Source organism: Dipteris shenzhenensis, chromosome 26 (genome assembly GCF_047967505.1).
Source record: "Dipteris shenzhenensis isolate YYH24624 ecotype China chromosome 26, Dip_SZ_1.0, whole genome shotgun sequence".
In the NCBI taxonomy this organism is placed as follows: domain Eukaryota; kingdom Viridiplantae; phylum Streptophyta; class Polypodiopsida; order Gleicheniales; family Dipteridaceae; genus Dipteris; species Dipteris shenzhenensis.
Window position 1 is genome coordinate 21,546,841 of NC_141621.1, and position 14,106 is coordinate 21,560,946.

Consider the following 14,106-nt stretch of genomic DNA (forward strand, 5'->3'; position numbering starts at 1 on the left):
GCAGATCCATGCTACTCTTTCTTCACCTTGGGATTCAAAATGGTATTTCTAGGAGTGCAAAAATTTTGTCTTGGACACGTACACTCCTAGACTTCTCCATAGCTTGAGTAACATGAAATCCAGCTGCTGCATTCCATTTTAGTACTACAAGGAAACAGTTTAGTACTAAACCAACATCTTAGTTCTAACAATTAAACTAGTTGTAACAAAGAAGCAGATAGTACTACAATAGTCATAGATTGCACTACATTAATACTCTACTATAGAAACTCAATTAGTAATATTAGCACTCTATTGTATTAGTATTGTAAAGAAACAAATAGTACTATATTAGTACTCTACTATAGAAATAGAATAGTACTATATTAGTGTTGTATAATATTAGTATTGAATAGAAACAGATAGTACTACATAAGTGTTAATATAGTCGTGGAATAGAAACAAATAGTGTTATGTTAGTACTACGTTAAAACTGTAATAGCTCTATATGAGATCCTAAATGCTTTTGTCTTTTGTTAGATATTTCTCTCTAAAGATGGAGGCTCCCTTTGTCTCTTATATGATACAACTCTTGTCATAACAGACTAGTCCGAAGTTTTATTTAATGGTCCATCCACACACACACACACACACACCTCTTTCACCTCTTTTCTCTCCTCTCTTTCACTCATCTACCTTTCACTCATCTACCTTTCCCGAATTTACAAGTATGTTGCTCTTTTCCTTTCCTTCCAAAGTACATATGTGAGAGTTATTGGAAAAGCTACTTTACTCTTACAATTATAATGACACTCCAAAAGACACTCTAAAAGGCACCTTGTGTTAATTATACCGATTCAACCTCTTGATTAGTGGGATCGGCACCTTGTTAATGATACCTATTAAACCTCTTGATTTCCATCAAATCAATCGGGCATACCATTTTGCATCGTTACAGACTGTTGGTTTTGCTAATCAGGCCTTAAAGCATAGAAATTTCCTGGCCGGTGTTTCTCCCGTCGATCGATATCTGTTTGCCGCCTCCTCTATGCTCACAAACTCTTGCGCCCTCTCCGCCTCCGCTCGTGCCTTCCTCTCCTGCGCCACCCTATGAATTTCTGCCAAATCGTTTCTCATCTTCTCCACTATTGCCGCCCTCCTCCTTTCCAGCACCTCCTGCACCAAACCTGGAACTGTTACCCGCAATTCCCCTACGTTTAGAGCACGTTGAAGACCCCAATCACACGAGATCTTACCTGGTTTTGCCTCATCTTTGCTTCTGCCACTGCCTGCTTTGCGCTTTCCCATGCATGGACTTTGGCGAGAGCCTTTTCGTACCTGATGTCCCAAAGAAACAAGGGGTGGAACGATAGTCTACTTGTCAAATCTCTACGAAAGCATACCACGCCTTGGAAATCGCATTCAATTTGCGGCTCCCATTGTTCCAATGAAGCAATATTCTTTCGTCTCTTCTATTGCATTTGTCGAGAGCGAGATCAAACTCACTTGTTGTTAGTGCCGGCTTTTTCCTTCTCTTCCCACGCTGCAATGTAGGCATTAGCCTTCTCCCGATCGACATGAACAAGAGCTATATTTGCAAATAGTGTGTGAGAGCTTAATACTGCTTAAAACCAACAGCGAAGTTGAGAAAAAATTCGAAACAGACCTGTACTCATTCCTGGCCTGTTGAACTCTCCATCGTAGGTGGTTCTGTGGGCAGGCGACGTAGTGCTAACGACCATGGTTTCGGAGGAAGGCTAATGTTCAGCAAGTGGTGGACTGATTGCTTAGTGTAACTCTGAAGTTTGTATCGAAGATTGGTGGCCTGATTGCGCAGTGTAAATCTGCAGTTTGTATCGAAGATTTGGAAGGCAAGCTATATAATGATGCACACGGAAGTGGAAGACATGATTATGAGGACTTTTTGTGAGCGTAAAATTTAAGCCTCGGTTAATTATTCGATGCGCACTACGTTTGGCACACACCGAAGCATCTATATATCTATATCTATATATTCCTTAAAGAAGAGTTTGACCTGGCACTCAAAGGTTCAGCCACGTGGCAATCATGGAGCAATTTCAGTTTCAACCGTTTTGACTCCCATCTTCGACTTCAGTCTTCACCTCAAGCTTTTCCTTCATATATGGCTGTTGATGGCGTCTCTTCTGACCTCTTGCCCGAGCATCCATTACTAGCATCGCACTAACTCATTCCTGTCATCACGAAAATATTGTTCTTTGGACTTCTTCACTTTGGAGGTATGTCGAGTTCCAGAGATGCCTCATTGTCGAACCTCACACCATGGAAGACGTCCAAAATCTGGACCATCTCAGCATGGACAATCTTGATCTTGAGTCTCTAGCCATATTAGCTTGCAGGCAAACGGGTAATCCAATCAAAATGGATACGAAGGTGGGTTTCAGGTTAACGGAAATGAGTTTCAAGCTCTGGATCGGGGGGCAAGGGGTGGGCGTGGGCGGGGGGCCTTTGAGAGAGAAGCTAAGAGCGTGAGTGATGTTGATGCAGGTTTGGGATGCGATGAGCAACAAGGATGTGGTTCATGTAATCCGGGAGGCTCCAACCAGTACTACTTTAGTTGTTGGACACAGCAGTGAGAGCCAAGGACTATCACCAGGCCCGAGTACACAGGAGGAGTGCAAGAAGATGGGGGTTAAGGAGGAGAAGATGGAGATGGAAGTGGAAGAATGGGCTCCAATAAATGTAAGCTAAGAGCGTGAGTGATGTTGATGCAGGTTTGGGATGCGATGAGCAACAAGGATGTGGTTCATGTAATCCGGGAGGCTCCAACCAGTACTACTTTAGTTGTTGGACACAGCAGTGAGAGCCAAGGACTATCACCAGGCCCGAGTACACAGGAGGAGTGCAAGAAGATGGGGGTTAAGGAGGAGAAGATGGAGATGGAAGTGGAAGAATGGGCTCCAATAAATGTGGCGAGCTTCAACAATCAGCCAAAATAGATATCTTCCCCTCCATTGGGCTTCTTCTTTAGTATGTCTTCTTCCAGCGAAAGGTGCATCCTTCTTCTTCATCCTCCGATCCGCTCACTGGTGCTACTAAATTTTATTAATAGGTAGAACCTTCAATGACCACAGAAGCAGCAGTGGAAGATCATGGAACGATCGACCTCTCACCATAGTTTGCTAGAGTGTGCTGACGACGACGCGGGCGGTCTGCCTTGAAAGGGGTTGCCCATTTCAACTCCATCCCCTTCTTGGTTAGAGACAAACGAGCTATTTGCCACAAATCCTCCTCTTGGGTAGTTTTGCGACCTCAACCATTGTAGATGACAACCTTCTCAAAGAGGCAAAACCAAGAATTTCAAAAGGCGAAGGTGTTGGCGATGGTGACTTCCATAAACAGCGCATGGCAAATCTTGGAGAGCCCTTTCAAGAGTTCAAATACTAATGCTTCTTTGATAGAGTTTTTGAGCGCACGGAATGTCCTTGCGAAGTTGTTTAACTTTGCACGGAAGTCCATAGTTCTACATCGAATCTCTATTCTCAAATCCGTGGACATTTTTCCATGGACGTCGTGTAGAAAAGATGCCAATGCTTTCGACAGAATCGTGATCATCAAATTCTTCCATTTTCTTAACCTGCAGGTCACTTTTCATTTATACATAATGTTTGTTGAGATTGTAGGGTAGGATAACTCTATGGCAAGCCCTCCAGAACTCATCTCAGGCTGAGGAAATAGATGCATCAATCTGTATGTTGGAAATGAGTACAGTATCAGTCTGTATGCATGAGTCTAAATCACTTGCAATCCTGGCCAAGAGTGTCTTTTGAAAGCGGAGTGTAGAGAGGTCTGAGGTCACTCTGCTCACAAAGGAATGGGGTGATGGGCATGCAAATAGAGGGTTGTAGGGAGTGTTCTGGGAAAGAGAACCCACCCGTGACGCATCACGAGAGCTTTTACAATATTGAACAGACGTATTGTCTAGCTTAAGAAAGGAGGATGGGTGTGAATTTTGAAGATAGAGGAGGATGAGAGCCTACAAAGCTCGGCAATGGAAAAAGTCTTCGACACAAATTAACTGTGGATGTCTTTCCCTACGCATATATCTCGCCATCCCCAAATTAATTTCATACATCAAGTACTTTCCAGCCCCCAATTCATGGACCAAATTTTCCCTTTCCAACGTGCCCTTCGTTGCCTCTCCCTTTTGCTGAGCTCTATTCTATTTATCAAGACATTGTACAATGAAGGCTGTTCTAGCTTCGATCCTCAAGTTATATTTATCAATGCCCTCTTGCAACCCTTCATTTTGTAGATTATCACCACCATCAATGGCCACTTTTTGGGTTTTGAGTGAGATCCATCAAAGGTTGGGAATGCATCGTTAATGGATATGATACCTGCTCTTGATATAACTATGGAGGCAATGGCCACCAACAACATGAGTGTCGCAACTTGCCCATCTCTTGATACATGTACATATTAATGCCCACACACATTCTCCTTAGCAACAATAGTGGTCACTTTTTTTTCTCTTTTTGCGCAAAACACACCAAAATTGTATTATGGAAAGAAAAAGGAACTGTACAAAGAAAAGAAAACAGTTGACTTCAGATAGGCAAAAGCAGGCACAAATGCTTTTACAACCAAATAGAGCTTAAGCTTTTCATAGCTTCATTCTTGTGACCAAAATGCTGCAAAGCCCTTTGAATGTCTTGGATCACCTCAGGTGCAATTTGCCTCCCAACTCAGGCTCTTGTAAAGACTAAATCGTTGCAACAGATCAGTAGAAGTCTGAGTACAACCCAGATTCATACCAAGATAAAGTGAAAGATGGCCCTAGGTACTCGGAGATGCTGGCGAACTAAATGATAGTCTTTATATGTGCTGGCAACTGAACAGTGGTCACTTCTTAGAACCTCCCTCCCACTCTTTACTTCTTGGAACCATTTTAGTTTTCTCATGAGTACCTTCAAAGCATTATAGCTTTCTTGACTATTGACTTGATTATGACACATTGGGCTTTCTTTATCCTGTATGGCTTTGGACCCCTAATTAATTTTTATTTTGAGAGCCGGCTTAGCTGTATGGGGCACTTACACCCACCAAACCCCCTAGATCATCATCTAACTCTAATATTGTAGGTTGTGGTTTTGGGGTGGTTCCAGAGCATTAATGCATTATTGTGGAATGTTGTGGCTCTTAAGCATTCAAGCATTGCTTTGGTAATCTTAAGTGTTAGAAAGTGTTTGATTGTCTTGACAAGCCCTTATCCACCATTTAGCCTCTTCAATTTAAGCCTATTAATCAAATCATTTTTTGTTTATCAAATCCACAACCATTGTTGCATGATTTGCATTCTAATTTTTAATGTTTTCCCCTTAATGTTGTCTTCAATGAATTTGGGAAATTGTGTTGTCAAGAATTCGCACATACAGTAAGAATTTGTGGTTTTCTTAGATTGCAATAGTTGTGTCTCCAAGTTGATGGTCACTCACACAACTTAAGCTTATCATTTTTTTCTTTATCTACTTCTAAAAAGCACACACTTCTAAATAAGCAAGCTGCATGTAAGACAACATGAGTTCAACCAACATTCAAGACAACATGCGTTCGACCAACATTCATGTTGAGGGTTGTGGCACGAGTAGGGCATGGGCATCTTTCAAGATATGCAAGCATTTGAGAAACATTCAAGTCATTAGAGTCAAATTAGGATGACATTGGAAATGGTTATTAGAGTCAAATTAGGATGACATTGGAAATGTTTATTAGAGTCAAATTAGGATGACATTGGAAAGGTTCTTTAAAAAGAGTTAAGAATACACGTATGCCACATCTCTACATTTATACAAATGTATATATGCAAGTACGTATGTAAATACGTGCATATGTATATATGTACATATATGTATCATGTTTTAGATCCCATGGTATTTTCCTCATGTTTACATACCATGGGATTTACATTTGGATCCGAAAATGGTTCCTTCATGGGAAAATTAAGAACCTCTCCTGCCTCACAAAAGGCTAAATTCAGCTCTTTGGGTAGTTTGAATAGGTGCATGCAATATTCTTTGGTTAGTAGAATGAATAAATGAATGCATTGGAGTCACCATTCATTTCAAACCACTAAGGTATGGATCCAAATGTTCTACCAATGCACACATATGAAATCGACGTTGTAGAGGCTCAATCATCTAATCCTAGAACCTCAAAAGGAAGATTTTTACTTTGTAAAGTTGGGAAGGTCGGATGCAAATTCATAATCACCCACTGATACTTTGCTAGCATTCTCCTCGCATTCTCGATGCAATCAGATATTTGAGACACTATAACGTACGTCTTGTGAGAAAAATATAGGTTTTTTTTGTGATAGCAAGGATTATAAATAGTATATGTGATCAAACACAAGTGTGTTGGCTTGGGGCTCTGGCCTAAGAGGTTTGGTTGTTCCTCATGTAGTCCACTAGAGATTTAGAAAAGGTATGAATCAACATGGTATGCTTACAAAGATACGATTCTTTTTTGTGAGTACAATCTACAAATCATCATATTTCATTTGGTAACATGACAAAAGACATATTAAGGAATTGGAGAAAAGAGAGAGAGAGAGAGAGAGAGAGAGAGAGAGAGAGAGAGAGAGAGAGAGAGAGAGAGTTTAGGACCTCTGTGTGGGCATGCACGATGGAGACAATCTAAGGAAGAGAGAGAGAGAGAGTTAGAGTTGGGGGGGGGGGTTGGCTCTTAATCAACACCACATAGCTGTTCATCTTACTGAATTGTTGAGTAAAATGGTCATATAGCCAAGCCAACCACTGCCTATAATGGAGGAGTTCTTGAAAACTGACTATACAGCCAAGCCAACCACTGCCTATAATGGAGGGGTTCTTGAAAACTAAAAGTTTATTTCTTGAAATTAAAAACATTTTAAGATCCCACCTTGAGACACAACTATGCCACATGGCAAAGTTTAAAAATATATATATATATAAAGTAATGGTTGATCTAATAGTTAAAGCTCGCACATGTGAGCTATGAGGTCATGAGCTCAATTTCAAGTCTTTAATGGTAGAGTTTACATTGTCAACAAACAAAGTGAGAATTCCTCTCAATATATGTAAAGATCTAGAGAGACGAGGTAAAAAATTAAGGCTTAAGTCCTTGTGATATTAGTTGGAGAGAGGGGATGTAAGAGATAACATTTCTCTTGGCACTTTATAAATGGAGGTGGTAGAAGAGTTTTTTTATGTAAACTCACTTTCTACCACCTTTATTCATGACATGTGGTTGTTTGATGGGAGCTATCAAAAGTATTGCATACACTTGGAGGTAATGGGGACATCAGATTTGTGGGATTTGGGATTGAAGGGTCGATTGTATAATGCGATCACTTATGTTCCAAGGTTTCCGAACCAAAGTTATTTTTTCTAGGGTCTTGAAATTGTCTTAGGAGAACTAACAAGAAACAACCCCAAAAGACCTCGGCTAGACCATGATGAACAAGGTCAACCAAGGTGTTTCAATTGCAACAAGTTTGGCCATGTGGAAAAATATTGCAAGTCTTCAAAAATTCAAAGATCAATGGTGTAGAATGTCCAAGTTCACACAATTGTGACATTGGCAGAGCTCTTGAAAAACAACTAAGCAGTTGGCTTTGTGAGGTGAACCAACTGCATGTCTAAGCCTCAACAAAGCACAATTGTTGTGTGTGTAATCTCTCTATCCAGAAGTCAACCAAATTCAATGTTCTCATTGACACCGGCAATTCTATATCTTCCGTCAGCCCGGAGTTACAGAATCAGTCTGACAATAAATTGAGAATTGCATGTTTTTTCCAAAAAAACCAACAGCAACAGTGGCCAAAATAATGCCAAAATGCCATGGGCAGTTCCATGATCAATGTATAAAGATCTCTCATCCTGGTTATTTGCAGGAATTTTTGTATATATGCTGAGTAGTATCTTCCATGAATCTAGGGTAAAACACATCAACTCACGTGCATCCATCCATCCACACATGCATATAAGAATATGAAAATTATGTGGGGTGGGACTACAAGCTTCAATGCCAATGCGCAATTGTTATATATGTCCTACCCAAAGAATCATGAGAGCAAGATTCAGTACAAGATTGCTTTCCTTCCTTACGTTTCCGTATTAGAACAAGCAAGTCATTTCTTATTAGATATTCTCATGAGGAATAAAGCAGATATAAGAAAAAGCCTTGTCTATTTTGATGTAGACCAAGGGTTAGCACTGTAAGGGCACAATCATAGTAAGATAACCGGTGCCAGTGCATTGCCCCACGCACTCGTGTAGAAGAAGGATAGATGTCGCTTGGCAATCGTAGTAAAGAGGGGCTAAAATGTATGATAGCTACAGGATGCACCCGTTTTGGGGCCTAGGGTAAAAATGAAAGAAGAAAAGGCGAATCTAGGCTATTCCATCATGAGCCCGTGCAGTATTAACCTCAAGGGTGGGTGCCACAATTCCACCATTGTTTTCGTCCCATCTTGGGGGGACTAGGAGCATGTTTTTCACTTGTTTGACCCTCATAAATAGGCATCAATATTCGATTGATTGTCTCACCTATGTGGTTGGCTATCTCACCTTATAAGCTACGATCTATTTCCATTTCACTATACGGCAATTTGACAGAGATTTAGCTTCAAGAAATGATTAAGCCAATGCACTCCTATGCTATGGATCATCTAGTTTATGGATTAGTGCAATCTATTCGTTCATATTATGCATATCCTTACGTTCCTGTTTCATTCAGTCGAGACGGCGTATTAGTTTTAGGGTGCACCCATCGAATCCCTTCTACTGGGATCGTCCCTTGGCGATAAACTAACTTACAAGGCGTTTTCTAGTCAGAGATTCACGTCATTTCGTATTACATGCAGGGGGTCTGCCTCATTACAGTGAACCACCAAGTCAAGTTAACCAACATATTACTCGAACAAGATCTGGTCTCACGCACAGAGTATACCCGAGATCCTAACCTTCTTCCATCGTTTGGTTGCTACGGTGGGATCTTCTTCTCGGCGCTACCATCATACCCCATTTAGGATAGTCCTTTGGCAAGCTTATGATGCCATCCTCAAAGAATATCATGCCCATGGACGTCTGTTACCCCCTAGCTTTAAGAGAGGAGAGAACTTCACATATCAAGGGCTTCCGGGTCACTATTACTGTGCGCATTCGTTAGCAGGCGAATCTGTGTGTGGCATATCTTCCAAACGGATATCTAAAAACGAACGTCACTCCTACTGTTTTAACATTTCCGAATGGCAAGGGTTCCCAGGTCATTTTTGCTGTGCGAAATCATAAACATGCGATACAGTAAATGGCATATCTTTCCCACGAATCTCTAATGCGGACATTTCTACTATTATTCTACCATTTATGTTCATTTATCTTGCTAATTGCAAGGTTGGTACTAGATCCAGCAGAGAAGGTGAGGATTCCGAACTGGGCGGTAGACATAGGACCATAAGGTCTAGCCACAACTATGTACCTAGGCTACAAGACGAAGTTCTCGAGAGGACTCATCGTCTCAGGCTTACAGCCGATCAATCTACGAGTAGTTATGCCTCCATGCATCGATTTCTTTGAAAAAGACTCACAAAACAGTAATCGCGGGACTGGAAGCGCTCTGCCTCTCCATGGTTATTGAGGATCTTCTCTATCCCTTCCGTTCCTTGCAGATTGCGATGCATGCTCATGAAGCTTCAGGGATCACCTTGCAGGAGACTCCAAAAAACACAGGGCTATTCCAAGGGTTTTCTCCCTTCACAATAGATTAGGAAGAATGCGTAAAGAAGTCCCCGTTAAAGCTTACAAACTACGATACTTGGGGGGACTCCATAAATGCCTCTTGCTTGAAAACGTGCTGTAGTCTGCCTCGAGCCCAACGCCAGTGGGGGGAAGGAGCCTTGTGTTCAGATTCTTGGACAAAGTAGAGGACTAGAGGTCGATAGGCTTGAAGAAATGTCAGGGCACGTACCGACCTTTTAAGGGAATCCAGGGTAATTCTAACGTTCAAAAATGGAGGGAAAGGGGGCATTCCCATTTCATCATGGGCAACGTAACACTAATATTTCATGTATGTGACACCAATCATATTTCCTTCTCAAGTTCTTAAATGTTAACTGCCCTTTTATAAAAAATTCCTCTAGGATATAATTTAACCATCTCTAGCTATGTATTACCATAGGGCTACGTTAATTAAATGAAGAACTCATCTATAGGGTCACGTAATTGTGGAAAAATATGGGTTCAAAGCTTGGTTTTTCTATTTGTAGCACTTATATAATCGATTTAATTCTTTTCCATCACATTTTTCATGTTTACACGTGTATCTTAAATCCTCCTTTGCTACCCCTTAGTAGTACATAGTCTTGTTTCATGTAGGCTCCCTATGGTCTTCTCTATGTGGATCATTAATGATTAATGGAGCACTCTCCTTGACTTTATCGTGATAGTTTTGACTATATTACTATCATTCACATAGTCAGGGATTTGGCAAATGTATCCAAGGGGTGGAAAAAGGGGTGTGTATGTGTGTGTGTGTGTGTGTGTGTGTAGATTTAATAGTCCCATCAATAAATGAGCCATGCAATTAATTCCACCATTTGGATAAAAAGTCATATATGAGACAAGTACAAAAATAATTATGACTAACTTGGGACATGCAAAATTTTGAGAGTTTGTAAGAATTCTAACAAAATTGAGAATTTATACTCATACTGAGTTTGAAATAGGAACACAAGATTGGAAAAGGGCGTTGAATCTATCAAGTATTCCAGGTTCCAAGGTTAGGGTCCACTTACCTACCACCATCCAAGAAAAATGAGGTATTAGAATATCATCATTTCAAATGGGTAGACAGGTAATGCCTATATCCCCTAGCATGTTATTGCTTTACCAAGGAACGTAGACAACCGTCTAGATTCACAAGTAAGTTTTTGAAAATATCATAAGAGCATAATAATGCAACAGAAGCATCACATGTCACATGAGGGTATTCCATAACCATAATTGATAGACCTTTCAAATTCTTGTAAATAAATGGATACCTCCTACAACTAAAGGAAATTTTACTAGAATTAAAAGAGATAAAAGAGCAAAATTGAAACTAGCCATGGGAATGATCACAAAAAATATTATTGAGGGGGGTAGTCCACACCCTTAAATTTAGGAATGAGAATCAAGCAAATTAAATTATCAACATTTTATAAGGAGGGTAATCCTCATCCTTGAAAGAGTAACCACAATTAAATGAAGGGAACAACTATAGAAAAAGCACTAGAAAAATTAAGAAAAAATGACTAAGTCTAAAAACTTTAAGAAGGAGAGGGAAATTAAACAATAAAGAGGTTAACTAACCACATGTAAAAAATGAGGGTCAAAAGGAAAACACAAGGGAAACAAAATGCCAAGGGGTAAAGTCCAAGGTCACCCACAACTATCCCCACATTAAAAATTGCTATAATAATGACAACGAGGTAAACAAATGGTTAACTATGAGATTATTGAAAACCAAACTCTTAACTAAGGCAATTGCTTTAAAAAAAGACACCAATGATCAAATTAAAGGAAGAAAATAAGGATACTAAGAATTAATAAAAAATCCATTATATAAGTAGTAATTAAACTATGCATGTAAGACAAAGAAAAGTCTAACTTATCAAGCAATTACCAGAATAAATTGAATAGACAAAGAATTAAAAGGAAAACATTAAAAGAAATTGAATTACTTTAAAAATAGCAAATTGGTTCACTCTTTGAAAACATTAATTTGAATTAATCATTTTACATTATACCATAGGTTTTACTACAAAGGCATCAAATAAAATTTAAATATAGACAATAATTAAGAAAAGAACTTTAAGGGACATCAAAATTAGAAGATAACTACAAAAAGCTAAAGGAAAAACAAATAGGTGAGGGGGGTCATCAACACCCTCTCTAAAAATAACCTAAAAGTAACAAATAAGGAACTACCTTTCTCAACTTTTTAACACATAAACTATTGTAAAAAATAGTCAACCCTATAGTTGACCACACAAAAGAACATTAAAAGGGAAGAGAAGTTAAGATCACCTTTAAGATAAGGTTTTTATAGAAGGACACGTGTCTACAACAAGTAAAACCACGCCTCAACACGCGACTTCAATGAAAAAGAGGAACCAAGACTAGTTAACACAAACTGTTATGAAGGCTGTGTATCGCACTCCAGGTCTAGACTAAATAGTGGAGGAAAATCCAAGAACATCAAACAAGGAGACACAAGAAACTGAGAGTCGCAGCCATGTAAGGGAAGGGTATTAAGAAGAAAAGAGGCCATAAGGAAAGGGTCACAAAAAGGCTTCTGCAGCACGATAGAGGAGATGGCCAATAACAGCTCAATGTAAGCATCTATGTAAGCTCCTCAAAGAACCTGTGAACCTACGTGAGAGAGGCACATTAAGAGAGTAATCACACTACAAGCACTCCATTTGCCTACGTAATAGTGTGATATCAAGCCACAAAAAGTTGTCGCTAGTCTACAAACTGTGTCGGTAGCAAAGGTTGGGTAGCAAAGCAAAGGAAAGGGAGCAGAACTGAGTGCTAAAGGTCACAAAAGAGATAGAAAAATGCCTGGAGTTAAGCAAGGAGTAGCCCAAGGAATGAAGGCAAGGAGCAACCCATGGAATGAAGACAAGAAGTAGCCCAAGGAATGAAGGCGACCGTGAAGTGTAGATGACCGTGAATACAAGTGGAGTGAACTTGGCAGTAGGGCGGCCCAACAGTGTAGATGAAGGAAGCAATAAGAAATTCAATACATAACATTTTAAGAAGGCAACCAAGCCCTATGTAAAACCGGACGAGGTTGTAACTATCACATCATCCATATGGCAACGTTAGCGATGGCAAATAAGCGAGACAAGAAGGGGTTTGGCGGTTGGGTTGAGCTTGAAGAAGATAGGGGTGTTTTCTAATGCCCAATAAGAGCAACCTAAAGGCATTAAAAAGGTCCATGTGGGCGATGGCACAAAGGTGGGTTTGGGGGGTTAGCAGCTTAGGTTAGGTTTTAGAGACCAAAGTCTTATGTGTAGTTGAAAGTAGAGTCTAAATGAAAATAAAGGCATGTGTAAGTTGAATATATATATATCTAAATAGAACAAAAAAGGGTTAATCATAAATTATTAATCAAATGAAAGAGGGGGATACATTCGACGAAGGATTAGTTAGGGGGAATGAATTGGGGGAAGATGTAGATCTATGTGTAGTTGAAAGTAGAGTCTAATTGCAAATAATTGCATGTAAGTTGAATATATATATCTAAATATATCGGAAAGGGATAATTATTAATCAAATAAAAGAGGGGGATACAATCGACGAGGGATTAGTTAGAGGGAAATAATTGGGGAAATAACTAGTTAGTTTAAGAAAATTTTAAAGGTTACTTGTATTGCAAAGAAGCTTTCAAGTGGGGGATTCATTTTGAAGAAATCATAAGTGGGGATTGAGGGCGAGGGTGTGGTGCCCAATGTGTGTGTTTGTAAAGTAAAAAAGTGTGTGTGTGTGTGTGTGTGTGTGTGTGATTTTACAACACCCCTTTGCATAGTGAAAAGACAAAAGAGCGAAGTTGGACAATGAAATAGAACTAATTGCATTAATGGAAAAGTTTGTATAAGTCGGTGAATCCCTGTATATAAAGGAAACTAGCAGTGGGCATTTTTGTAGAAATGACTTTGTGGAGATTGTATGGAAGTTGAGCTTGGATAAGTCCTAGCAAGCATCACTTTTATTGAAGAGGGGAGTCTACCTACCTGCCACCATCCAACAAGAAAAACGGTGAGAACCAGCTTTAACTTAAGTTGGAAAGACAGGTGTCATAAACATCCCTCCCTTGTTATCGGAGTCACAATAAAAATTAACACTTTGCCATACACTTATCAAGCTTAATGTAAAACAAGAATGTTTTAGGAAAGAGTTTAGAGGTTACAGGGAGAGGAATACTGAACCTTTGTAGAAGGGGAGTGGGTGAGAAGAGTGTGGAAGGGAAGGGGGAGGGGGTTTTTTATTAGGGCAAATGTTGCGGAGGAATAGTGGTGCTAGAAGGAATAGTTATAAAACATCCAAACAACTTGAGAGG

At 39.7% G+C, this 14,106-nt stretch overlaps 1 protein-coding gene across 1 annotated transcript; it reads right to left on the bottom strand.

Annotated features, from left to right (window-relative positions):
- Window positions 1-627: 627 nt before the first annotated feature.
- On the bottom strand, window positions 628-1,815 carry LOC147884808 (remorin-like). The gene is made up of 4 exons (XM_087397985.1): window positions 1,646-1,815; window positions 1,486-1,567; window positions 1,236-1,317; window positions 628-1,155 (listed from the first exon to the last, which is right to left on the bottom strand). Exons 1-4 carry the CDS (start codon window positions 1,719-1,721, stop codon window positions 955-957), a joined length of 441 nt encoding a protein of 146 aa, XP_087254111.1. The 5' UTR covers window positions 1,722-1,815; the 3' UTR covers window positions 628-954.
- Between the last annotated feature and the right edge of the window lie 12,291 nt (window positions 1,816-14,106).